This window comes from Falco naumanni, chromosome 2, assembly GCF_017639655.2.
Source record: "Falco naumanni isolate bFalNau1 chromosome 2, bFalNau1.pat, whole genome shotgun sequence".
NCBI classification, from domain to species: domain Eukaryota; kingdom Metazoa; phylum Chordata; class Aves; order Falconiformes; family Falconidae; genus Falco; species Falco naumanni.
In genome coordinates this window covers 118,702,643-118,729,241 of record NC_054055.1, presented here as the reverse complement: position 1 = coordinate 118,729,241, position 26,599 = coordinate 118,702,643, and the positions used below count along the sequence as shown (strand labels likewise).

General features: G+C 43.8%; 2 protein-coding genes across 4 annotated transcripts in view; both read left to right on the top strand.

The window, feature by feature from the left end:
- The first annotated feature begins 646 nt into the window (after positions 1 to 646).
- On the top strand, positions 647 to 23,831 carry PLCXD2 (phosphatidylinositol specific phospholipase C X domain containing 2). The gene is made up of 4 exons (XM_040583071.1): positions 647 to 830; positions 13,303 to 13,763; positions 14,944 to 15,185; positions 18,300 to 23,831. Exons 1-4 carry the CDS (start codon positions 692 to 694, stop codon positions 18,460 to 18,462), a joined length of 1,005 nt encoding a protein of 334 aa, XP_040439005.1. The 5' UTR covers positions 647 to 691; the 3' UTR covers positions 18,463 to 23,831.
- A 1,225-nt stretch (positions 23,832 to 25,056) lies between these two features.
- The window catches only part of PHLDB2 (pleckstrin homology like domain family B member 2), a 126,730-nt gene continuing 125,187 nt past the window's right edge, over positions 25,057 to 26,599 (top strand). For 2 of the 3 annotated variants that reach the window (XM_040583068.1, XM_040583067.1), the window contains exon 1: positions 25,057 to 25,562. The gene's annotated coding sequence lies outside the window, so the exon portion shown is untranslated. The remainder of the gene's footprint in view (positions 25,563 to 26,599) is intronic. The other variant, XM_040583069.1, reaches the window with a different exon arrangement.

Here is a 26,599-nt window from a genome sequence, read left to right as displayed (position 1 = left end):
AAAACTGCGGCGTTGGCCCCGCGTGCTGGGGGCAGCTTCCCTGGCAGCACAGCAGAGCGCACAGCAGAGCCCCAGCCCGCCGCCGCGTTACCCGGTGTACGCGGGGTGGGGTGCGAGGGCCCGCACACACACACACACGCTGAACAGGCCACCACGTCCCCAGCAGCACATCACACCCAGCACGGAGGCAGAAGTCCGCGGGTACGCGCACGGCCTGGCGCTGGTGCCCCGGCGGAGGGAGCGCTAGCGCTCGGCGCACCGCGAGGGCAGGTGCCCAGGGCCCCGCGCCACGCACCTGCGGCGGGCGGGCACGCAGGCCCCGCGGCGGGCACGTCCCCGCTCCCAGACGGCGCTCCACGCTCCCCTGCCCCTCACGGACGCTATGCCGGTTCCATCGGTCGGGGGAGGCAGGAACAGAGCCGGTGCCGCCCGCTCCGCCCGCTTGCGGGCCCCGAGCGGCTGCCACTGCCCCCTCAGCGGCCGGGCCGGGCCGGGCCCGCTCCCTCACAGCCACAGTGAGGCTGCCCGCCGCGGGGCGGGGGCGGGGCGAACAGCGGGCAGCCAATGGCTGGCCGCCGGGCCGCCGCGGCGGCTGCGCACCTGCTATATAAAGGGGGCGGGCGGGTACACCGGGCTCTGACCCGCCGGCCGCGGCCCAGGCCCCGGCCCGGCCCCGCGGCCCGGGCTGGGGATGAGGCCGTCGCCGGCCGGGAGGGAGGGCGGCCGGCGGCGGCGAGCCGCGGGGGTTATGGCGGAGAGCAATGCAGACTGGATGGGCTCGCTGCCGGCGGCGTTGCGTACCTACCCGCTCTCCAACCTGGCCATCCCGGGTAGGGCGGGGACCGGGGCCTGGCCTCGGCGGGGAGGCCCGTGTGGTGGCGGGGCCTGGCGCTGAGGGGCGGCGGTGGTGGGATGCGGCCCCGTCTGTGTTCCCCCCCCTCAGCCGGGTGCTTACAGGTGCTGGGGATGTCGCGGCGGGCTGGGCCCTCAGGTGTTTGCCCGGGCTGGGGGGGGGGGGGGGGGGGCGGGTGTCGGCTTGAGCCATAGCAGCCCTGCGGGGGAGCCGTGTTCGGGGCCTGGGCGCCTGTCAGGGAGTAACAGTGGGCGGGAGAGAGGGTTTAATCTTCTGTAAATGTAACTGGGAGCTAGTAACCGCTTGACCTGTATGATTTCATTGGCTTTAGGAAAGGTAGCTGTGATCTCTGGAGGCCTTCTGTTAAGGTTGCTCAGGCTGCTTAAGTAAAGCTTGTTTATGTTAGTCCTAAGAACTGGGGGGTCCTCAAATTCAAATGTCTTTTATAGTAGACCTGTGTATGGCTTTTCGGGGGAAAGGTACAGCATCTTTATGAAATAACCCAATGTATGATCTTACAGTGAAGGCACTAAGATACTGTAATTACTTACAAATTTTTCCCCCTTTCTAGCTAAAATTAAAAAAACTAATGCATAGGTCCTGCACAGAGCTTTTAATTTAAGAACTTGGTAAGGGTAAGTGTCATTGCTTCTGGTTTGCAGATAGATAAACTGACAGATGGTGAAGACAACAGATGACTCTAAACTTAGGGAAAGTCAGCCTGTTCCTTTGTAAATGGCAAAAAAATCTAGTATTGCTTGTAGGTGTCAATAGGATTTCAGGGGCAACTACTGTAGGAGCTCATTCTGACACTGGATGTTAGACTCTGTTCTTCATTGATACAGGCTTGATTTTCATGGTAGTGCCTTAGCTTGTCAAAACATTTTGAGGATGTGTTATATAGCGAATGTGTGGAGAGACTTCCCCAGAAACAGTAAATTCCTTTATTACTTGAACAGCTGAAAAACAAAGTTGAACACAGAAGGGTGACAGAAGGGAGGTTTGGTGTTCATATAAAATTCAAGCAGTTGCAGATTTTAGAAATGCTGGCAAAGAAATCCTCCTCTGTTTCGCTGAACAGTAGTAAATCAACTATTGCTGTAGCAACAAGGGGTGGGTGACACGCCCCTTAAGGGCTGTGAAATTTTGCAGAATGTTGTGATGTAGGTTGCATTAGGTACATTACCACTGTCCATCATCAACAATAATAATCGCACAACCAGTACTGTAGCAGAGAAACAAAGGAAGTTTGTTGTTTCAGTAGTGCCATGCTGCTTTTCAAATGAGTAGTATTTCATGAGAATGGGTTTTCTGAAAGTGCTTGCAGTGTATGTTTATTTGTGGTCAAAGTTGGCGTATTTCCCCACCCCTTTCCTGCATGCATGTCATGCAGCCTGCAAGCAGGGAAAAGACATGTGGGGTAGATGTTTTGGGGCATTTTTTTTATTATATTTTAGTCCAATGATTATCTTGCTGAAGTGGACTTTTGGTGTGCTCCTTGACAGTGCAGCCTTTTTGGAGCCAAGGTGGTGCTGCTAGCAGTGTGCGAGGGAAGGGTTGTACAGAACAGGCTGCAGTTCAGGTGTCCGTTCACAGATACTGAATAGCAATGAAGGCCAATGCTGTCATCAAAAGAGATGAAATGTAGGCTTCAGGACAAATGAGAAGCATTTTTGTCTGTGCTTAATACCTGTGTGCACATATGACAGGTGTGGCCTGCTTTTTTCCATGTCTCTGCATGCATTTGTGTGGTGTGCTGGAGCGATGGACTCAACTGTTTTCTGTTTCTCAGACATTTTTTTGTTTGTTTTCCACTTGCTCTTTGTAGGAGCAGAGATGTAACTGTAGGAGTTAAAACAAGTTTTAAGGCTTCAACTTAAAATGAAGTCAACTTGGTATTTGGCAGTCTCATTGCAAAAGACTCCTTATCTCATGATATTGCGCAGCAAACATCATCTCTTTTGCTTGGACAAGAACACTATATTGGTTCAGCATTTTGCCTAGATTTTTTTCAATAGAAACAACAGAAGCTCAAACTTTACAACTTCTACAACTGATTGTAGCCAAGCTTTGGAGGGTGACCCTGTATTTTTTGGGGTCTCTTTCTCTCCATTTTGAGCACAGAGTTAAACCAACGTGTAAACATCAAACTAGTGTACTTCATGAAATACCCACCTGAAACATCTTAAAATGTCATCAACTTACATGCCTACAGTATAGTCAACAAAATTAACCACCTTCAACAAATACTGACCTTGTGTGAAACTGTTGAGCCTTTTCTCTTAATTATACTCCAGACTAATCCTCTTTGAGTGTGGGCTTAAAAATGAACTCTTAAAACACTTCAGTTGGGAACGTGACCCTTGGCAGAGTATTGTGTAGTAGTAGTTTAATCTCAAGCTGGTTTACTTTAAATGATTTAATGAAATAATGTATGACTGTGACACTTTGGTTGTCTCTTGATCTGCATCTGTTTTCTTATTTCCCCCCTGAGAAATGCAACACAAGAAAAAGCTGCTGAGCTCTCGCTGATCTGCTTTCGAAGTAAATCAGTTATTTAAAGAATTCGCTGGAGAAGCCTAATCTGTTTTTTGCTTGTACTTGCATACTGATAATTCACAGCATTGTGGCATGTCCAATTTGTACTGTTTCATTTTATCTACTTTCCTAAATAATTTCTGCAGTATCATAACTAACTAGGTACTAGAGTCTGAGAAATATCTCTACTTCTGAAGATGCAGCACCACTTTCCAGTTTCTTCAGGCCTCTGCATGAATACTTACATTAGGATGGGTGAAATGCTTTTTTGTCTCAAGATCTAGTTTCTAAGGTCGTGATAAGCTTGTCCCTGGTGTTTTGAGACAGCAAAGCAAGCTAGCAGATGTTTGTGTATTGTTTTATCAGTCCCACCTCCAAGGTGCTGGATGAATGTGATGAGCAGAGGCAGTTCTGTTTTCCTTTGGGCCTTGGTAATAATGTGTTTACTTAATCCTGTGAGGGCTATTCTATTTTTTAATAATACAAGCCATGGTGTAAGGGATACTACAGTTTTTGATCGAATTGTATCCCTAGACTGGGTCCCTGTTCTGGTCAGGATGGTTAGCTGTGAGTTTTTCCCCAGTGCTGATATTCTTTGTCTTCTGGGAGAAATTTATAATCACTTAGTTAAGGATCTACTACTTCTTGCAGGAGCACCTGCAATACTTACGGGTGCCCTTTCATAGTGTAAGCAAGCTAATGAAATGCTACTGTCCCCTGCATTCCCTCTTGTACTCCTGCAGGTATGAATGAGCATGTTCAGTGGTGGAAAGCTTTTCTGTGTTGTTGATGGTTTAGAAGATGTTTTTTTCTTTATGGAGAAGTGGTTCCTATCAGAAAAGCTTCCTGAAACAACCCTTCATGGGATTGGGCAAACACCAGGGTGGGTGCTGGAGTGTGTAGATGTCATGAGGGAACATGGAGGTTAACCTGGTGTGTTGTGGTGCTGCAGATATTCGTAGGAAGGAACAATTGGTTGAATGGCTGTGTTAAGAAACACAGGTGATGATATTTTCTTGCATGTAGCTTTGGCGAAACACCTGCTATTAGTAAAAATGAAGCTTTGTTGGGGAACAGTAAATTTGAATCTGAGCTAAGTTCAGTTTGACTTGGAATCACTGGAGAAGAGAGCCGAAAAATAGAAAATTTGGAAAAATTAAAATGCTTTACTTTGGCACTTAAAAGGCAACTCTTGTAAAAAAGCATACATCAGTGCTTTTGTCTTAGAGGATAATTTTTTTTAAATATAAATGTTCATGCTGTAGATCAAATCTTGTACACTTAAGGCTAAGAAATCTAAAGTGGCTTTTTTGCCACCAAAAGTTCATTTTTTCAGGTGCTGGTACACCTGGAGCTGAATGTCAGGCTAGGTAGGATGCTGTGCTGCTGTGGAATGTGCGGGCAGGGCAGCCTGCCCCTCTGGGGTGAGGTGGGGTAGCTCTTCAGTCGTGGCTTCTGCTGGTGCACAGAGCCTTTTCTGTCTCCTGGTGATCCCAGATGGTGCGTTAGCTCTCCCTCCGCAAGTATGTGGAGGGATGGCCAGGATCTCGTTTCGAAGCAATGCAGGGTGATTGGAGCTTGGAGCTGTTCCTGCCTGCATCAGGTTGGACAGTTGGTGGGGAGCTGCCTGTGGGGTGCTGGGTTGTAGGTATCTAGAGCTGATGGAAGAGTTTTACAGTTCCAGAAGCATTTTTTAAGAGAAAAATCATATTGGCTCAAATATGGCTAAAATAAGATCGTACTGGTGAGTTGAAATGATTGTTTAAGAGTCTTTAATTTGACTGTTCACTGATCTGAGGAGCTATGTGTCCCTGGCCTTCTAAACTTGTAAATTTTTGTCTTCTGCTGCAAACTACAGCACTAGTCAATCTGCTCAATTCACCCTCTGTAACACGCACTCTTTTAATTAACTTTCTAACCAACTTCTAATTGAATAACTTTCCATCTTTTGTTCATGGTACTGTCAATATGACTGTGGCCAAAACTTTCAGTACTATAACATGCCACTGTTTCTGCCCTTCTCTGAGAAGATGACCCCAAAAGCCTGAGGCAGAAGCCTAATGGTTTTCAGCTAAGTGATCAAAGTCCTATGAAATGATCAGCCCTGGGAAACAAAGCTTTACAAATACAGCTAGTAAGCAGTCTTAATGAGGAGCAGCCCTACCGGCTAAGCCTGTAGTTAAGCCTAAAGGGGGGATACAGAGCACGGAGGGTTGAGTTGTCTGTGATGACAAGCGGCTGTGGATGAGTGCATTGTGCTGTAGTGTGACTGCTGGGTGCTTGCTGTGCTCATGTGTTGGGCATGTGGGGAACACCGGGAGCTGGAGGGACCCTGGGTATCTCCTGTGCATCTCCCCACCCTGGGCTCCAGCCAGCTCTGCTGTTCTGACAGTCTTGACTGTTCACCAAAAGCTCTATGGGCTTGTTTGTCTTTTAGTTGGCCAAGCAGAACTGAAGTGGTTTTTCAAAGAAGCAGCAGTCCTGTCTAATTAAGAACTGGCTACTAGGATCTTACTAATTTGGTATATTTTTCCCCTTTTTGCTTGCATGACCCTGAGGCAAGCTGCTGAGCTTGCTGATGCTGTGGGTTTGTTATTCCTTTGTTCGTGAGCTGGTGTGCACTATGGATGTGCCTTCTGAGAGGGGAAGCAGTGGTGAGATTGAGGTTGCATCCTCCTTCCAAACAGTTCTCCTCTGGAGTCCTAATGAAAAGGATCATTGAGTCAGCTAAACTGGCCATCTGTTGGGTTAAAGCTCAAAGGGAGGAAATGTATAAAGTTAATGTTCTGATTCACCGAGCTCTATTTTCCTTCCCAGTTTAACTGGCGTCTACCGATCAATGAGGCAGTAACCATTAGAAGAAAACACTGCATTAAGTATGGCAGTGTTGGATATGATTTGTAAATGTAGAATTTTCAGGATTAATTTTTCCTGAAAGGACAAGTTATTTTACTACCTTGGTAGTCTGCTTGATTGTAGCAGCAAATCTCAGTTCTTACAGAGAGGCTATTAAACTATCTGGACTGCTATACTGATGAGAACATCTAATGGAGGTTGTTCCGCTCTTCCTAAGTAGCACGATATTCCCTTTGTATGTCCTTACATGAGGAAAACTGATGTGACCAACACTGGATCTATGCAGAAGTTCCACTGGAAAGCCAGCCTTAGATTTTAGATGATAGTAGACCTTTTAAAAAGGGAAATCCTGTTTAGCCAAAACCAAATTGTTCTTGAAAGGCCACAATTTTATTCAGTTAGTTTATGAAGATCTTGACTATTTTTTTAAATTGGGAAAAACATTCTTCCTTTTTTATTAAAATCTGTGCCCTAGAGAGTGACTTGCCTGCTTGGTGAATAAGTGCAGGAAACGCTAAAGTTCTACTTCAAACAGAGAAAAACAATCATAATGATACAAATGGTTCTGTCTCCTGTTTTGTGTGAACGTTCCAGTTTGCCTTTTCTTCCAGAAAGGATGTAAAAAGAGGGAAAAGTACTGTGTAATAAAAACAAGAAAACATTCCCTTAGAGCCTTCTCAGAAAAGAATGAGCAATTGGTCCACACATTTCTGGTAGTCACAGAAGAGGAATATAGGGTTGTAAACAGAAGGGGTTTTACTTTGAGCGGGTGGATCCATCCGGACTTTGAAATAGTAAAGTACTGCCACTTTCTGCTTTCCCAGTGCAGGCAGCTGAAGCTGCTGATAAATGGGAAGCAATTGCTACAGCAGAAAAAACCAAACCCTTACTGGCAATAACAGATTTCTCCTGGCTGGAAAGAAAAGCCAACTACCATGTGGTACGGTCTGATGCTGTTCTTAAGTAGACTGTTCTCCCTTTCTATTTGTACCCCTTTTATTGCACACACCCCCCTCCACCTCTCACCCTGAAAGGGGCAGTGGGGGAAGTCAGGGTAATTCTTTGGTAGGGAGAAGAGGTTTTCCTAAGAGGATTTGGTGTGCGCTAGGCTTTGTGCTCCCTAATGAGACTGCATTAAGAATACCTAAAGGAGTCTTTTAAGATTCTACTAAAATACAAATACTTATCTCAATAGTTTTAGATCATTAGTTATCAATAGGATGTTTATTATTTCTGCCTTTCCTCCTTTTGATGGGCAAGTTGATATGAACTATTTCATTTGCTTTTCATTAGTGAAGAGCTTTAAAAATGTTAATCTTTTGATTAGAAAATCTGGATTGCTAATGACCCTGGATGACCTCAGGATTCAATCCTGAGGACTTCTGGGATTTGAGAGGCACTTTTGTTCATCCCATATTTTTCTCATTTCTGGCACACACAGGACATTTGGTTTAGAAGAACATCTGCGAGCTAGCACTTGCATCCCGTGTTTTTTGGAACTTGATTACTGTGCTTCTAGATGTCTTTGCTTAGCAAGCATTACATAGCTGTGTCATGTGTGGTGTTTTGTAATATATGGGGAATGTATTTTGTCTAGTGAGCAAAGCTTGCTTTAAGAAGTTTGGCATTGCTATAGCGGGGGTGATTCTTTGTCCATAAATGACCCTTTAATGCTTTTAGGGGGTTGGTACAGCATGTTGACCTTGCTGCTTATGAATGTTTAACATCATGTAGGAGGCTTTCTTGCACTCTTTCATCACATTAATATTCCACTGACATGAAGACCAAACCAAATTACTCCAATCTAGTTAAAATTACTGGCAGTGCACTCCTCTGCCCTTCTGCTTTCATTTACTGTTTCTTGATTAGCCAGACTTTTGCAGAAAGTGTCTAACTGCTACTTCAGGCTAGTCTACAGCCTTGCAACCAGGGAGACTAGCAATAGGCTAGAAAACATGCTTGTATCCAAAGAAACCACAGGAATTCTTGTCTTGTTTTCAAGTAATTGGCAGTGCACAAACATCTTCTATGTTGGAAGATGCTCCATGCTTTTCATGCCATATAGTCATGTTTTTAACACCTTATGAAGGTAAATGTCCAAGTTTGCTAAAGGACCCCAGGACTGGTGAGGTGATGCTCATTCCATTCCAATTCCTCCACTGCAACTGTATATGCCAAAAGTGCTGATGTGGGAACAAAAGATAATACAGCATGATATAGCTAGTAATTGTTGAAATTCAAGGCTTAATAACATTCTGTTGATGAGTGTCATTTGAGCTACACCATAGGTTAATCTGACTATCTATGACTAAGTAACATGACAAATAGGCACTCTGGAAAGTTAGACTTTGCTGCAGATGTGATGACAAAAGGCTGCTTTTCTAACAATTAGCACAAAGGCTTCAACAAAAAAAGTCATCCTGAACAGTGAAATACAATCTGTTTAACAGACAAATTGAATTGTGAAGTGATATGTTTAACATACAATTAACCTGAGAACTTAGTGAAAGGAGGAGAAAAAGAGGTTTAAAGATATGAATAAAAATCAGCAGTTGCACTTACTGGGATAAAATGAAGAGGATTATCAATCACTTTAACAATCTGGTGTCTGAAAGATACCTCTTTAATACTGTTCTAACCATACTATAGGCTTTGATAGTTAAATATCTGTGCATTTGATGGGATGGCTGCTGTCCTTGAAGCTTCTGGTCCTTGTCAGATGAAAGGCATGAAGCAGCCATTGTTACTCTTAAGACCTGCCAGCTGATTAGCAGTCCCCTGTTTTTTTTCTTTGACTGTGCAAACTTTCATGCTTAAATTTAATGTTTGATGGAATGTTTGTTGAAAGCAATTGGCAAATCATCTCTTTGTTTTATTTGCTGTACCTAGCTTGGTTTAAGGGAGGGCTGAGTGCCAGACTGATGCCATGTCACTGGAGCAACTCCGAAAGGTTTGCAGTCTGAATGCTAATCTGGTCTCCTGTACAGTGACTCAATAAGTGTGCTGCATGTGCAACAACATGCCCTTGAGGCAGTTCAGACTGGGGTTCTGGCCTCTGTTCCCCTAAAGGCCAATGGAAGCAGTTTCATGGCTTTTCTGTGCCTTCTGATTTCTCGGTCTGTAAGATGGAGGTTTTAAGTACCTAGGTTTGTTCATTGCTTTGTTTGCAACAGGTTTAAGGAATGGATTTATTGAATGAATATAGTGTTGTCTGTATTTAGCATGTCAGGTATCATCTGAAATGTCTTGCTGACGGACTTTTTGAGGGTTTTTCTTGTTTCCTGAGAAAAGTGATCAGTATAATTTGGGAAGATGCATGCCATTTGGGTGGCAGGGAACACAGACCATGAAGGATTTCTTACATATGCAGAAGGCTTTTTTGTGTGTGTTGGTATGAGAGTTTTGTGATGCTTGGTCTGTTCAGGAGCTGCCAGCCCCCTGGCTGTTAATGTACAGTGTTAGAGCATCTGAGTGTCTTCAGATGTTCTTGTGTTTTAGACATGAGTTGAGAACATGGTTAGCAGCTCTTGTACTGAGCTAACAAAATGAGCTGGTCTGCTCCATGCTTCTGGTGCAGGCTGTCCCTTGCCTTTAATTTGTAGAGCTGGATGGGTTTAGGTTATGCTTTTTCAAAAAGAAATCATGCTGTATCAGCAAGCAGCCTGGCTCCTGCTGTAGCTGCAGAATGGCTAGGCCTTTCATGGAGTTTAAGGGTAGAGCAAAGGAGAACAGGGATTATTTTGACATCATGATGTGATCAGTTTAGCATGTAGCTTAATTTCACAGCTAAGCTATATTAAAAGTCAGTGGCTGAGCTGGTAGCATAACACAACAATCTTAAATTAAAGAAGGGCCTGGTGGATGACGTGGGGCCTCACCCAGCTCTTACTCCTCAGCCCAGCAAGTATCCAGTGTTGTTGATTCAGGTTTTCAGTTTGCTTTTTTCTCTTACCAGCATAAAAATATTCTGGGTCCAGGTTTGGCCTTGGTATTTCTCACAGTTGGTGGCTGGCCTTCTGTAAATGACCACTGAATCTAATTGAATTTCTGCTGTGTCTTTCCAGCTTCAGTATTGATGATGTTCCCCTGTGCTCCTTAGGAGGTGGTCTTCTACCAACTGTGGAAAGGAGAGCTTGTTTTTTACATGTTCCAGTTCATGTTCTGCTTGGTTATATTTAGGTGTACATGTTGAGTTCGTTGTAAATGAGAAGGTCAATTTCCTGGGCTTTTAAGCAGAGCAACAAGGCAGGAATTCTAAGGATCTTTTCTAACTATGGAAGAATGTCACATACAGTTTAGTTTGTTCAAACAGCAGCTGTCCTGCTAATGAGTGTCGTTCTTAAAGTATGCATTGAGAGAGTTGCAGTGTGCTTGTGTCTTGTTTTCCCTGTCATTGCTTTCTAGAGCTAGAAATAGAATTTGGCTTGTGATAGTGGAAGGAAAAATCAGTTATTGTATCGTTAAATGTGTGGCAATCTGTAAAGGAAAGGCTTTTGTAGCTGTAAAGTATGTGATTAGACTTAAGGAAACAAGCTGTTTCTGGGCTCAGATTTGCTTAGACAACTCAAGTTGACATATATTTAATGCCAGATAAAATCGTCATTCCTTCGTAAATCAGATTTCAGTGATGCTGTCTGAGGGAGCATAATGGTGTGAGTGACTTTGGTAGACAGCTCTCTAGAGGATGCTGCACAGTCTTAGTTAAAATGAAAATAAAATGCTACTTATGGCCTTATTCTAGCATGTTAAACACTTTTCTCAGTGACCTAAATAGAGGAGGAAGTCAAAACGGATAGAACTGAGAGCTTAAACCCAAACAAACACCCACACAAAGAAAAGCAAAAAACCCCATGACTTCTTTGTGCTAAGTGACTTCTTCAGAGGCAGAAGACAAGCCCCTGGTGATTGAGGTCTTCTTTCCAAATACTGAGGAAGCTTGAAAGGCTCATTCTGCTGTATGGGGAGGTGTATGAAACTCAAACATCTGTGAGCTGCAGCTTGGGGTATGAGTCAGGCCTTACATGGCTGCTTCTGAAATGTCTTCACTAGATGTTTGATCCTGTATTTTGTTTGGGGTTGCACGTTTGGAGGTAGGAAAAAATCCAGGTGTCACTTCAAAAATGACAGTTACTTTTTGATGTAGCTTACTGTGACAGGTACTAAGTAGCTTCTTAAGCTGACATCTTTTAAGAACGCCTCTTTTGTTACATGTCACTTATTTCTAGAAAACTGGATGGAAAGCCTCATAAGAGGCAAACTTCTACAAAGACTGGAGAATTCATGGATGGTTGATCAGAACTAGCGTTCATTTATACATCTGAAAACTAACCTTTACAGTGGTTCTTCAGTACTTTTGAACTAGTTGAAATTCCTGAGAGAGTGCGTTTAAGGTTGTTGTGCACTGATGTTTGGTTTGCATGCAGTCTGTTCTTCCAGCCATCATTTAAAAATCCTGACAGGATAATCCAATTGAGATCGTAATCTTGTTTAGAGCTGGGACCTTGCGTCACAGGAAATGCATCAGTCTCCAAGTGGGTGCCAGTACACAAATAAAAGGTTTGGGTGAAGGAGGTTGTGGATGCCTCAAATGATGTCTTAAAATTGGAAATGACAAATTAGAGTTTAACAGAGTTGTGGACTGAGAGCAGGAAATTCTAGAGAAGTACAGTCCTGGGTGCAGGGATAAGAACCCTGTGGCATGCAAGAAGGGAAAATGCAAATGACAGCAGCATGGTGCAGGGTCACTGTACCCCAGGGCAGCTGGAAAGAGTTGCTTGTGGTGACTAGGGCGAAGATGCTTTCCCTGCACTTCAGCAAGTGGGTGGGATTGGGCTTGATGGGGAAACTTACTTGCTGTCTTGAAGAAAAAATGGGAGTGGGACTGTTTGAGCTCCTGTAGTGTTTTTTTTTCCTGGCTGGGGCTTCATAGGGAAATCGTGCCTGGAGCAGCTGCACCTTCTTGGCAAGAATGCTGGTGCCTGGTGTAAATGATTAGAAACTCCTGGTAAACCTCAGTCTGTGGCAAATCGGCTTCTGCCTGTCTTTGCACTGTACCAGAGCAGAATAAAACAAACTGAGATACACTGCCCTATTACTCTTTGTTCTGATACTCTTTTATCCAAGCTAGGGATATTTAATTGACTCTGAAGCTGTTCCTTTGAAGGAGGTTTATTTCTCAGTTCTTCTATTTCGTATTGAATTTTCAGTTGGAGGTTTTTTCTAGTAAGCTCAAATTTTATACTGGAAATGCAGTTTCTCTGCCAAGATATAGGTTGTATTACAGGAGCTTTGTCAGGCCTGCATTGTTTTGGCAGGGACTGATGGTTTTGATTGGGGATGTCTTTTTTTGTTGAATTTCATATTCAGCATACCTGTATCATTCAAAGGCACTGCCAGGCAAAGGATGCATTTGTGAACTTGGTAGTAACAAGCATGCTACACAGCAACTGGTGGTGTCCTTGATTGTTCCACCTCCAATTTGAGCCAGCTGTTGCTTACTATTTGAACTACTAATCGTTTATTTAAACATCTTGGGGCTGAAGTGAGATGTACTGGTAAGCCATGTGCATGTCCAAATACCTCTGTCCATCACATGAGTAAGATACCTGTTCAAAGTGTATTGGGTCCTGGTTGGATTTACCAGGTAGAATGGAAATAGAGCCTCAGATTCTTTCAGTGAAGCTGGAGTCTCAGACCAAATCAGTGATGTACCAGGCTCTGGGAAAGCATTAGAAGTAGATTGATAGTTTGTAAATTAAGGAAGGTTAGCAGGAAGCTTCCCTTTACTGTTGGTGCTTGTCTTACGGTCATTGTTTCCAGAGCGCATGGAAATTGCAAGCTTACGCAAGCAAGCAGTTCAGACAGAACCTTAAGCATAGCTCTTGTAGAGTTAGGGAAAACTGAGGTGTAAAGGGTAGTCTGAAAGAGCTATGCTCAAATGTGTGTCTGCGACCCTGTCATGTGTGTAGAACTCTTCAGTTTGTAGGAGACATGGGTATATGTGTTTTGGAGGAGGCTGTTTTCTCAAATGAAGTATTCTTCTCTCTTGTTTCCAGGGTCACATGATTCTTTCAGCTACTGGGTTGATGAAAAATCTCCTGTGGGACCAGACCAAGCTACAGCTATCAAACGTTTGGCCAGAATTTCTTTGGTTAAAAAGATCATGAAGAAATGGTCAGTGACTCAAAATCTGACTTTCAAAGAGCAGTTGGAAGGTGGGATCCGCTACTTTGATCTTCGTGTATCTTCCAAACCTGGGGAAATAGGACAAGAGATCTACTTCATACATGGCTTGTTTGGCATCAAAGTATGGGATGGGCTGAAGGAGATTAACACCTTTCTTGAGCAGCACCCCAAGGAAGTAATCTTCTTGGATTTCAATCACTTCTATGCAATGGATGACAGCCATCACCACTTCCTGATCAACAGGATCCAGTCAGCATTTGGATCCAAACTTTGTTCTGTCGAATGTGTAGAATATGTGACGTTACAGTACATGTGGGAGAATAAACATCAGGTAAGGAAAGGATGGGTAATGTTTTTCAAGCCCAAAGGTTAGATTTAAACAGAGAAGCTGTCTGTGGTTCCCACTCAGAGTATTGGACCGGGGTGCTGCTGGTGGTCAGTTTAAAGCCTGCTTGGGCCTCCTTTGTGTGTATGTTTTCCTCTGTTCATTGCAGCTATGTACTCCCTCCACCCAAGGTGTGGCTAGGCTGTGTCCCTCTCCCAAGCATGTATCTTAAATAAATGATAGTGTCCTCGGGGCCTTGTGCTTCTTACAGAAGGCTTTCTCTTCTGGAAGTTCTCTCTGGAAGAACATGTTGTGCTGACTTGTGTTGGTGAGGACTTGATAAACTCTTGTCTCTTTGGCCAGTGTGAGGCATGTAAACTTTAACATGACTGAGGTGTGGCACAATTTCTTACTCCTTTGCAGCCATCCAAACTTAGTGGCAAGATTAAATGCTTCTTGCCTGTGGCAGCTGCTCCCATGTGTACATACAGAGAACAGGGTTTCAGCAACAGCACGTAATTCTTAAACTGTAAAGTACATGAGGCTTTAAGGATTTCCTCTGAACATCAGCTGTCAGTGCTAGGGTCCAGAATGAACCATGTGTAAGTTTGGGTGTTAATCAAGAATTGCATTATCATGCTGCCCTCCTATAGGCAATCCCCTTACAAGGCGTAAAATGTTGACTTTCAATTACCAGAAGATTTTGCTGACGGCAAGACTTTGGCATCTCGTGCAGTAAGTGAGGGTGGAATGCCGCTATGCCAGTCAGCCCAGTATGCTCTAGCCACTCAATGGGAGTTCCACAGAATATGGCAGGGCTGCTAAAACCCTTAACTTCAACTACAGCTGTAATAGTCTCTGACAGTGCTTTGAAATGCTTTTGAGCTGAAGTCTTTGAATGACATTTCAGTATACTCCTGGCAACTTCATCATTTTAAACTGATGACCCCTAAAGCAATCCTGTCCTCACAGCTAACTAGAATGATCTCCATCTTCTTTGGCAATAGTGCAACAATTTTACTGACACAAGTGACTCCAGAGCAGCAGCTCTTTGCATGGTTTACTTTTCACTGCTATCTAGCTGCAGCAGCACCACATGAGCATAAACCAGTGCAACATGCTGTTTAGATATAAATAACCTAGTTGCGAATTTTATTTATTTTCTCATTTTTCTTTATTCTGTTAGGTTCTCATATTCTACCACTACCCTGTGTATCAGGAATACTCCTTCCTGTGGCCAGGTAATAAAATGCCAGCACCATGGGCTAATACAACCAATGTGCACAAACTGATACAGTTCCTGGAGACCACTCTTGAGGAACGAAGTCGTTATGGAACGTTTCATGTTTCTCAAGCAATTCTCACACCTCGAGTGAGAACTATTGCACGTCATCTAATTCGTGGTCTGAAGAACACACTTGTTCATAGGTAAGGACTTGTTTTGATGTCTCAGTTCTTTATTTACCACATTTCATCTTGAAAGAGGCACTAAGTGAGTAAAACTATGAAATATTTGCTTAGAAAATAAGACCTGATGACAGCATTTAGTTTTGCCTCATTACTCTTGCTTGTGAGAGATATTTACAGATTTTAAAATAAAGAGGTTTTGAACATAATAAAGTGACAGGGTATATATGTAACAGTGTTTCCTGGTAATTGGAGCTCTTTCTGAATGTGATGTGATTTCATAAAACATGGGCTGGACCTGTTTGAAGCTGATAATTCCTTCCAAATTGGCTGAACTTGAATGGTGAGGGGGGAGCTTGTACCATAGAGGAAAACTGCCTATTTGTGGGCGCAGTTTCGCGTTTGTCCATACAAATCTGTCCAGTAATTTCAGTAATGGCCAAAGATGTATGACCTGGGGCAGCATTTAATTTTGGGTGGATTTTACCAAAAATTAGATGAGCAATTTGACTTTTTTATACCACTGAGTGTTGTATAACAAATTTGTCCATGAGTAAGGTCATTAAAGGGGGATTTGTTTTGAGTTGCACAGAATGCCAGTGATTTTTACTTGCTTCAGTAATGTTGATGGCAAGACCAGAGTAAGTTCCATGTGGCTCTATTTTATGGCATTATCACCTTGTAGCCTGTTGACTAAAAATTGCCACGACTCTTAACAGTCCTGGTGCAATCTGGTCTCCTGGCTCATCTTAATATTGCCTGTTTTGATGTCACTAACAGTTTTATCTTGCCATAATTCTGTTGAATTATAAATTACACTTTTATGGGGGGCTGCAGCTGGTCAAATTGATCAGCAACTGAGCTTAATATTAGGGAGTGGGATAAACACACATCTGCAGCAGCTGGGTGGTGTAGAAGTAATTATGGTAAGATTGTTTTGAAGCCAAAGTGTAACTTTTTAGAAAGGGTTTTAAAGAAATGGCAAGTGTTGTGCCTTTTGCAGCTGAAAAAGTTGCTGATGGCAGGCAGGAAATTCCAGGTGGAAGTATAAATCGCGGAGTTCTCAGCCCTCCTTCCAGTTCACAGACGTTGTTCTGGCCCAAGGTCAGTAGCTCCGGGCGATGCTTGCCCCGGTGCGCTCGGGTCCCTCCGCTGCGCCGCGCCTGCGGGGCCGGCAGGCGGCAGTAGGGGGCGCTGCGGGGCTGTGACGGGGCTGCCCCTGCGGCTCACCGGTGTTGAAAGGGAAACTCAAGCTGAATTTCTGGCTTCAAAACTCGTAAAGGATCATCGAATCTCATGGAAGGGGTGAGCAGTTTTGTTTCAAGGGGCTCCTGACACAGATCTGGGCTGGAAGCTGCTGGAATCCTCTTTGCTCCAGCCCTTTCCCTCAGCCCCATCCTCACTGCTTGTTTGAAAGTAAACATAAAATGTAAACATAAAACAAACATAAACTAGATGCTGCTGTTTGCTAAAGCGTGATTGCTCATACACATTTACACATGCAAGCTGATTTGTATGGGTAAGTCTCTTTGCAGTTCTGTGTAATGTCTGCCTTCTCATATGGAAATTTTGTCCTGAATGTGAATGAATATTTAAGTGTTCTTGAGCTCTTGCTAAAGGAGAAATGTACAACGGTCATACTTTGCTGGCTGAAGTCTGGTGTGTCCCTTGACAGGGACAGTAATTATGCCTTCACTCAAGTTCTCTCTTTTTGTTCTTGATGAGATTATTTTTTTCCTAGAACAGCAGCTGTGGTGTCATTTTAGGTTTTCTGTTTTTTCTTCCCCATCCTGTTAGCTAATTCACTTGCCTACCATCTTCTTGTATAATTTTGTATGCATATTAAGGCACTAATTTAAATAATTCTAACATACTTAGTCATTTCTCCAACTGCACTGAAAACTTTGGTGTTTACATGCTTGAGTGCAAAATCTTGTGCAGACTCTTAGCTTGCACTCTGTCCAAGAAATGACTTGGAAATTCTACTGTGGGGAGAAATTTCAACTCCATTTCACTCAATTCCTGACACACCTCACCTTTCTCTGGGTAGTGATGTATGGTGGGATGTTCAACCTCTGTAGAGCTGAGGGCTCAGTTCAGGGTTTGTTTTCCCTGATCCCGTTGCTCTGAGTCGGTCTGGAGGCTGGAAGGAGTTTGGTAGTGCAGTGTGCTGCACCCCACAAATTCTTTCCTGCCCACCCTAAGGCAGAGGGGCAGGGGAGCATCTGGGGCCAGATACAGCCCTCCTTTGTGCTACACCGAAGTCTGCTGTGAAATTAAGCTTTCGGTTCAACAAACCAGGATGGAGGAAACTGTAGTAGTGCAGCATTAAATTCTGAAGCACAGTCTGCCCAGTGAATACAGAGTTCACAAATGTTTTGTATGCATGGTAGTTTAGGATGATGACTGACCAGTTGTTCTGTTTGATAGTGATACTGAGAAATTAGAGACAAAAACTCTCGAATATGTGGTTTGGAGTGTTAGAAAGCAGGCATTCTTTATTTTCAGCACCAGATGCACCAGGGATGAGTTCCGCCCAGCATGCATACCAGCTTGTTCATTGTTTATCTTGATACGGCTGATCTATATGGATTAATGACATTTCTGAGAAACTATTAGCATATTCATTACAGTTCCATGAAGTACTTATTATATCTACACTTGCACTACACATGTGTGGTCTAATGGGTTGGGGGTCATCTGGTGGTTGTTGGGGGCATCTTCACTCTTCTTCGTCTTCCTCTCTTCACAGCCTTCTCTTCTTCTGGCCGTGTTTCAGCACTCTTGGCTCATGTCATGGGTTTGGACTGGTTTTTAGCAGAGTAGCTAAACCGTACAATGCAGCGTTCTACTAGTAGCTGAACTACATAATACAGCATTGTACAGCTCTGCAGTGTCACGGATATGTAGTTGCAACATTCAGAGTTAAGCACACCGGTAAAATTCTTCTGGTACCAGGAGCTAATTGCCAAGTGCAATATGAAGTTCTCTTCTCATCAGCCAGTTGCATTTTTGAGTGCAGTCAGGACCTGATCACAAATATGAGAACATTTGTAACTGTGTTACATTTGAAATAAGTAGGACATGTATAGAGAAGACTTCTAAAATGTTCACTTCATATTTCAATTTCTTTAGGAACCTGCCCATGATTTTGAATTGGGTGAAAGCACAGAAGCCGGGTGTTATGGGCGTGAACATCATTACATCAGACTTTGTGGAGCTGGTTGACTTTGCTGCTACAGTTATTGCATTAAACGATCTCCTTCTAGAAGAGGATGAATCTGCAACTAAATCCTGATTGCTGTGTCCCACTTGTGCTCCTCAGCGGACATCTTCAGACTATGCTAAATGTTTTGTTGAAGTGAAATCTATTGTAGTCTGTTTATTTAAAAAAAACTTTTCTGGGGGAAACTTGGTTAGCCATCACGTACAGGCAGGTCCCTTCTCCCAGTGCTGTCTGAGTGCTGCTGTGTGTCTGTCTGTGGCTACGTGTTGGACTTAAGTTATGCACACATCTGCTGCAGTCTGGTGCGGTGTCTGCCTGCCAGCAAGGGGCTGGGCTGGCCTCCGCAGCAGATGTACCCGATTACGGTGTGTCTCTCCCCGGTGACTGGACCCCCAGTGCCCTTGTGTGTGCATCCTGCTTGTTTCTCGACACCAGGGCCTGAACCAAGGATTGCTGCTGCTGAGGGAGCAGCAGTGTGACCAGGCCAGCTGAGAAGGTATTGTTCATGGGCCACCTCAGGCATAGCTGGGCTCAGCTGGGGGCTGCTGCTGTATTCATTACCCTGTTTTAGACACTACCTCTGAGCTACTTGAAGAAACAATATTACCATTGTTCAGGGGAAAACTTACACTGTGTTGAATATATGAACTGTCCTTTGGGCCTGAGAGGCAAAGGCTTGGCACACTGCCTCTTTGGACTCCAAACTTCTTCTGGACCTCTTTATTTTACTGTAACATATTTATTGCAGCCATGTTTATAAGTGTGTTTCTTTTGGCATTAATATCGACAATATTTCAGTCCTCAAATCACGAGGATTATAACTCAAGTCTGAACTCCTGTTGAGACCTTTAGGAAACCACAACACAACCTTTCTCTTCCGCTTGCTGGTCATGTGTTTTTTCCATCCATCGAGTTTTCTTTGGGGAACGACACTGATGGCCTTTCTCTGGAAGGAGTAGGGCTAAGTGGGAGTTCGCATAGATGTGAAGGACTGGAGCTGACAGGGATTGCTCAAAACCAAAATATGACACTCTGATTTGCAATGTGATGGCAAATTCCAAAATTGGACCCAAAAGTTGTGTTTGTAGTCAGAGCCACAGCTATGGGGGAGAAACTTCCCCAGCCTGCACCCACTTGTGACAAAGCAATCAACAGTCACACAAGCAGAGCCACTCATCAGTGCTGCTCCTTTCTGTTGTCATACTCATTTGTGTGTTGATTCACAACAAAACATGACCATGTGTGCTTGAGCCAGTGCAAGTCACACTGGTACTTGTCAGCACTTAATTGACTAGCTGATAGCAGTCCTGCAGTTTGATTTATCTTTTGTTTAAAAAAAAAAACAACCATGAGTGACTGATTAGCAGATACTTGTCTGCTTAGTCATATTCCTAAAGCAACTGTTGGTGCACTACTGAACTCGGTGATTATGATTTTTGTATTAATCTCTAAACTATTCATAATAGAATGGATTGTCTTTATAGGTATTTTATTCAAAAGAAAAGTGAGTCTCCAGATCTGTTATTTTTGTTACTGTATTCTGTGTCTACCATTCTGGTCTGACAGCTCAGAAAAATCTAAAACGTCTTTGCTTGCTTGTCATAAACTCTGAACTCAGGACAAATTTATCTAGAAGATCTACAAACCTTCCAGGTGAACCTTGGCCGAGTTCTGAGCAGACTGCAACCTGATTTATTTGCTTGTTGCATGATTTTCATTAGGGTTCTTCCAAATTTTAACTGAAACTTTTTGTAAGGGAATTGTGGGTGAGGGGGTGCCTTGTCTCAAGCTGTGCTTCTCCATTCATTTTGTTTCAGTGATGGGGGGGAAATTGCAAAAATCAGGTGTTGGGAACTAAAGCTCAAATTTCTAGTTCAAACTTGCTTTGAAAACCCTGGCAGAAGGCTTTTATTTTCAGGGTTTTTTTTTCTTGTCGATGAAACTGTTGGAACCTGTTTTGAGCAGTGATATTTTGTTTGCAAAGTTATTTAAAACACCTGGATTTTCCTGAGCTGAGTTTTGTTGACCTCCTCTTCTCAGTCCCAGCTGAAACTCCGTGATAGTGTTAAATGTATGGGTTTGGTTTCAGTGGTCATTTAGCTGCAAATTGTCTTAGAGCTCAGAAGAACTCGTTTGAATGTTGATGAGGCAGAAGTGATAGGTTTGCAAAGCCTCCTGCTAGAGCTGGAGGACAAGGCGAGAAGGTGAGGTGAGTATGATGATTGCGTTTGACCCTTAATATATTTTGTACTGTATATATCTACCTCAGAAGAGATTTATTTGGCTTAACCAATACTCATGTTGTGCGTGCACAGCGATGACTGCTAGTCCAGTTGTATTTATTTAACTAGAGATGCGATGGTTCTAACTCAGGGCTTTGGTTAGGTATTTTTAAGTACCAGCTCAAGAAGTTTAAAGTATTTTCTGTTAGCTCTTGTATCTTGAAATAGGACAAAAGCATGCTAGGTGTTAAGAGTGTTAGCAGAGGGAAAAGAAATGGAAAATAACTTTAGAATTAATGATGAAGTGGGGGAAGAATTTCCGTACATTTTGCTTGTCTGAAGAGACTTGTGTGTCATTTCAGAGCAGTGCTCGGTGTTATGCCTCTGTGAGGAATCTGACAGCCTCCATAGTGAGTTGGGCAATTAGCTGTCAGACACGACTGCCTGTGACAGAGTATCTCCTGTGGGTATCCTGGGCAGCGTTAGTGCTGATGTTTAGAATCGGTTTTAGGATAGTCCTAAACAATCCTAAACAAGACTACCCACCTTTCTTGTGTTACACATGATAGCCTGTTCGTTCCAAAGCTACCTGTATTAATAGGCTTGTGTCTCTGATACACCACCACAGCGTATCCAGATGCCCTGACCCTTTGTAAGATGCAAGCCATCTGGAACTGGACTTTGGGCCGTGGACTCTATTTTTCCAGCATTATAAAATTAAAAGGTGAGCTGGGCAGGAAGGGAGGGTTGAGGAAGTAGGGCAGCAGTTTGCATCCAGTGCCCACGCTGGAGGTGTGGCAGTGCTTAGCCAGGTTTCGGGCAGCAGAGTGGAGCAGGTCTGGCAGGTGAGTGACAGCGGCCACAGCTCATACTGGGAACTCTGCAGGGAGTGTAGCCGCTGAGCACCGAGCGGCCTGCGGGGTCGTGTGTGTATGGGCTTGAGGAAAATAAAGACTGGCATGAACGCAAGAGGAGGCCGAGGGTTTCTTGCTGTCGTAGGCCTGCACCTGTAGCATGGGGTGGTGTAGCCTTGCTTGTGTGTGCCCAGAGCAGCAGGGTCACTTGAACAGTCTACCTGGAAAACTCCCCCAGAAGAATTATGAGGACTTGACTGTTCTGTCGGTGCCGGGAGAAGAAAAGCCAGGAAACTAGCAGCTGCCTGAGGCAAAGTACCTACTTGAATTGCATGTTCTTGAATATTTACTTTTATGGTTTATTACAGATTCAGGTTACTTATACATTGTTTTATGACTGTTTCTCTTACTAATGTGCAATCACTGAATACTGAGCACACGGGTGGTACGCCTGTTCTGGCACGGACAGCTGCTGTGTGCAGTTTGAGGGCATACCTGTGGCTCAGGAGACCTCTGCGTGTGTCCCTGATGGGAGAAGGTTGTGAGGAAGCATATGTGAGTCTTTAGTATCTTACTGTGTGCTCATAGGTGAAAACAAAGAGGAAATACTAGGTTTTGCAGACTGATAATCTCTCAGCCCCTATTTGGGAGCTGCTGTCCTAACATACTTAACAGCTGTGGAGCTGGGAGTTGTAATGTTAATGTTAATATTTTAAAATTTTTCTGAGAACAGAAGACAGATTCCTGCTGTCTAATTTTGGAATTGAAGGGATACCAACTTGTGTGTATTGCTGTGACGGTGAGGATCCCGCTGGAGACAGTGCTGGCCAGGTGCCTTCCTGGGGTGCTGCAGTCAGTGAGGGATGTCAGACTGGGGGTCTCCAGAGCAGAAATACTGCAAAAAGGCCCCCATTCTGCTAAACAGACTTGTTGGAGCAGAAAGGAATAGTGGGAGAATAGTGTCTTTTCTCTGAACACGTGCTGTTTTCTGCTGTGTTGGTACTGAGTATGTTGGAGTTCAAAAGCACCTGTACTGTAAAGCTGAGGAAGCATTTCTGAGCAGGGATTTTGGCTCCAACAGAAGTAGGGCATCTGCCAAGGTGCTAATCTATTGTTATCTGGCTGAGCTTTTGGAAGTATTTGCTTTGTGTACATCTACCATCTAGTAGACCAGGGTTTGGGACTTCTATAGATAGACAATGTTGCCATTATGGTTTAAAATCGGGTTACCTATGGAAGTCTGACCATGCACGTGACACCTGAGGTCTACTTGAATATGCGGTATTTCACGTGAAGTCTGTATGCAGTTTTAATCGGACTTCTATCTAGGCTTGAGCCTGTTGCCAGTCCCCAATAAGCAAATTCTTTGGTCAGAGGACCGCTGTTTGGGGCAAAACTGCGGGCAAACTTTCAGTGGTTCTTTATGCACAGAGAAGTTATCTGTGAGGAACAGAACTGACTCAAACTTCATTTGAAATTCAAATCTGGTCAAGCTGTAGTCCATTTGGCAGTGGGAAAGATAATTATTTTTTCCCGTGTCTGACAGGAAATTTTTACTCCAGCTTTGGTTTTTGACTCAACAGATGGATAGAAGAGCCAGAGCATATGCTGAAGAGCAAATAAGTTTTATGCTAAGGACATGTACATTGGGCTAACTGTTAAAGAGTATAGTGATTTACTTAGTCACACCTTTCAATGGTAATCCTATTTAGCTGTTTGATTTAGGTTGTTAAATTAGTCTCTATTATGTATTTGAAAAAATCAGTCCCACTACTTTGTCTTGCTGAAGTGTGTGTACTTCTCTGAGTGTGTTTTTCCCTACGAGTCTTATCGAGTAGACAAGCTTTAACTTTTTAACTGTAGGGGCTGGAATAGGAATGTCAGTTCCAGAACTGTTTGAATGTGATTATATCTTGTATTCCTGGATATCTGTGTTGTCGTTCATTAAAAACAGTACTTACCCTTTGTTAGGTCTGTGACTTTCCTCTGTATCTCACTTAAATTGAACTGCAGTATACTCTTAATTCTGAACAGTATTGTTCAGCACATCCTATATAAATTTTGATGGTTCTTTGATTTTCATCAGTGGCAAACGTATTTTGCGATTGGGGTTTTTCTGTTTGTACTGTGGAAGGGAGCAGAGTGAAGAGGAGCTACCAATTCTCCATTTATATTTTGTGCAGTTTCTTCTTTCTCTTGACGAGTTTATGCTTTACCCATCTGTCCAATTCAGTTTTGTGAAACCAGGATGCCTCATCTGCACTGCAGATAAACTTGGGGTTGACAACTCTTTCTTTCTGCTTTACTCTGCATCTATGTCATTACGAGTTTTTATTCCTGAAAATAAAAGTACAACTTGAGTTAATCATCTTTGTGTGTTTTGCACTGCTGTTTTGATACATGATGATTACATTAGTCAGTTAACATCAGTTGAGCGCAGTTATTTTTCTGAGACAGAATGGTGTGGTTGAAGGTTGTGGTTTTGAGGTGCTACATCTTGTTGCACTTGTGTTCCTGGGCAGTCAGACCCGCATGACATGTTTATTTTTTAGGGTGTGCTGAGAATTTATCTGTGGAAGCCGTAGTGTGAAATGATTGGAAAACTGTATGCTTGCACTCACATGCATGCACGGTTGTGTCTCTGCATGAACACGGTGGGATAAAAGCATGCTAGTGCATGCATCAAGTTGTATCTTGAAAGGCAAGTACTATTTTTTGTGCAGCCTCTACTGCTGTAATACAAGTGCTGAAGCTTCATGGTGATGCTTGATCAGGAAATAAAATTAATGATGATTCCCAGAGCCTGGGCTAATGTTGGGTGCTTGTAACCTGGTGAGGTCAGCAAGACCCTTCTTTGGGTCACTGTCAGGTTGTCTCTCTTGGGGATGGGGGAGTACCAGGGTGGGGAGAAGGGGAGAGCGAATGACCCAGATTCCTTTGTGTTTTCAGACACTGGTCGCTGATGGGTGCTGTCTTGCAGCTTTGTTTTCTGAAATTACTAAAGGTAGAACTGGGAGTTAAGACCCTAATCACTAGTGTCCCTACCTGTTGTCTCAGACCTTGAGGTGAGTGTTTACAAGCCAGACTAGTGACTCACGTACGCAGCTAGCCAAGGGTTTCACTAATCTGAAATGTGCTGCAGGCAGGGAGTGTGCCACCACTTTGTACAGAACATACACCTGTGCAGCAGCATCCAACGTGAATAGCAGGAGCTGTCTGGGGGGGAGGGGGGGAGTTGATGGTTGACTAGCTTGCAGTAGCAGTGTTAACTTTTTTCTCCTCTAAATGCTGTTTCCCCAGGCCAGGAATTGTATGCCATAGGGGACTTTGGGTGCGAAAGTGAGCATGATTTCATCATACTGCTTTCCTAGGGGGTTTAATTTTTTCCCAGTTTGTGTGCCTTTCAGCAATGCTGGACGAGGGCACACATGCATATATGTGCACATATATGCACAGAGTAGTAACTTTTATGAAGGGTATAATGATACTGCAAGAACTAGCCGCGTGTTCTGTGACAAATTCATGCATGCCCTTTATACCAGAGTCTCTCGCTGTCGCCACAAACCTGTGATTAGCTGTTCAAACAGAATCATTCCTGAATTGCATGTGGCTTAGTACTTGCCTCTTTGGAGATACTACTGAACCGGCATGCAGATTTTCAGCTGTGGAGGATAAACTCTTCTGTGGTGTCTGAAGGAAAGCCAGTTTGAAACCTGCTGTACGCTGCCAACCGCTCACGTTCTGTGTGTAGCTGGAAGGTGAGCAGAATGCAGGCTCTGGGGCTGAGTAGTGGTGTCACCAGATTCTTCTGATCAGTTAGGTGACACACCAGTCACTTGCATGAGACTAGAAAAACATTTGGCCAAAAAGCCTCTCTCCAACTGAAGTGTAGTAAGAGGGGTCAGTTTGTCAAGTTCTCAAGTGAGTGAATGGTGGGAAAAAACCCAAGTGATTTTTGAACTGCTGCTGGTTAGTGAGTCCAGCTGCTCTGCTCAGGGATCCGGAATCTGCTACTAGTTGCAGTGCCACTGCCTGAAGTTGAGACAAAGTGGAATCTTCTGGAGAAGAGGCAGAGAGCTACCAGATTCATCAACAGGTAATGTGCTGCATGGGTAAGCTGTTAAAGATAATCACACTTCAAATCAACTCTTCCTCAATTTAGAGATTTGCTTTAATTAAAAGCAAAGGTTGCTTAGAGTAGAAAAAGGTTGGTTGCTTTCCTGTCCTTCCTCGTGTATCTCTTATCTACAGTAGAAATAAATACATCTCGGGGGAAGGACTGCAGGACTGTGCTGGGTCTGCTGGAAGGAGCAGCTTTCAGACATGAGCTGTGTAGCCCTGGATCTGCAAGTTCAATAAAAACTTGACCTCGGTGGGCAGGCACCGTTCTTTCAGCCACCAGAGAAAACGCGTGCCTGTGGCAGAATGGTTCGCAAATTTGTGAATTAAGAAGTTTTCAGTGTAATTACCTATGGGCTGAAATTGCATAGTGTTGTGAATTAGGTAGTCCTTCAGAGGTGAATGCTTTTGGTCTGCTTTGTGGTTATTTTTGTTTGTTCTCAGGTTAAAAATAAACCAGCCTTGTCTGTTGCAAGATAACCATTGCTTAGCCTCGTTTTAATTTAGAAGCAAAATTCATATGGAGTGGTTTTGTGCTCCTGTATCTGTAGTGAGCAGTTCCTTGGTGGAAGGAAAGAAGTGACTGGCAGTACCTTAGGTACTGGTGCATCGAGGTAGGGTGCTGGTAGCTCCATAAAATGTAAACTGTGACAGTGTCAGTGCAGACTGTCCCTTTAGAGCTGAGGCAGACACCTTAGCTGCTGGATGAACCTTTGAAAGAGTTCTGGTGACTCAGGGGGTGCTGAACAACAAATGAGTTGGTTTTCATGCGAAGACTTGCAGGTTTCACTGAAATGCCCTGAAAGCTTGACTGGTGCGTGGGAAGCCGAGGGGTTATCTCATACCTGGGTTCGAGCGGGGAACTTCTGTTTGATCAGAACTGTGGATGCCTTTGGTGTTTCATCTTTTTATGACTATGAGGAAGTTGTGATACTGTTTGTGGCAGATACTGTTTGGGGTTGCTCAGCAGAGGTGCAGAGAAACAGCAGGTCCAACCCCATCCCCCCCCAGCCC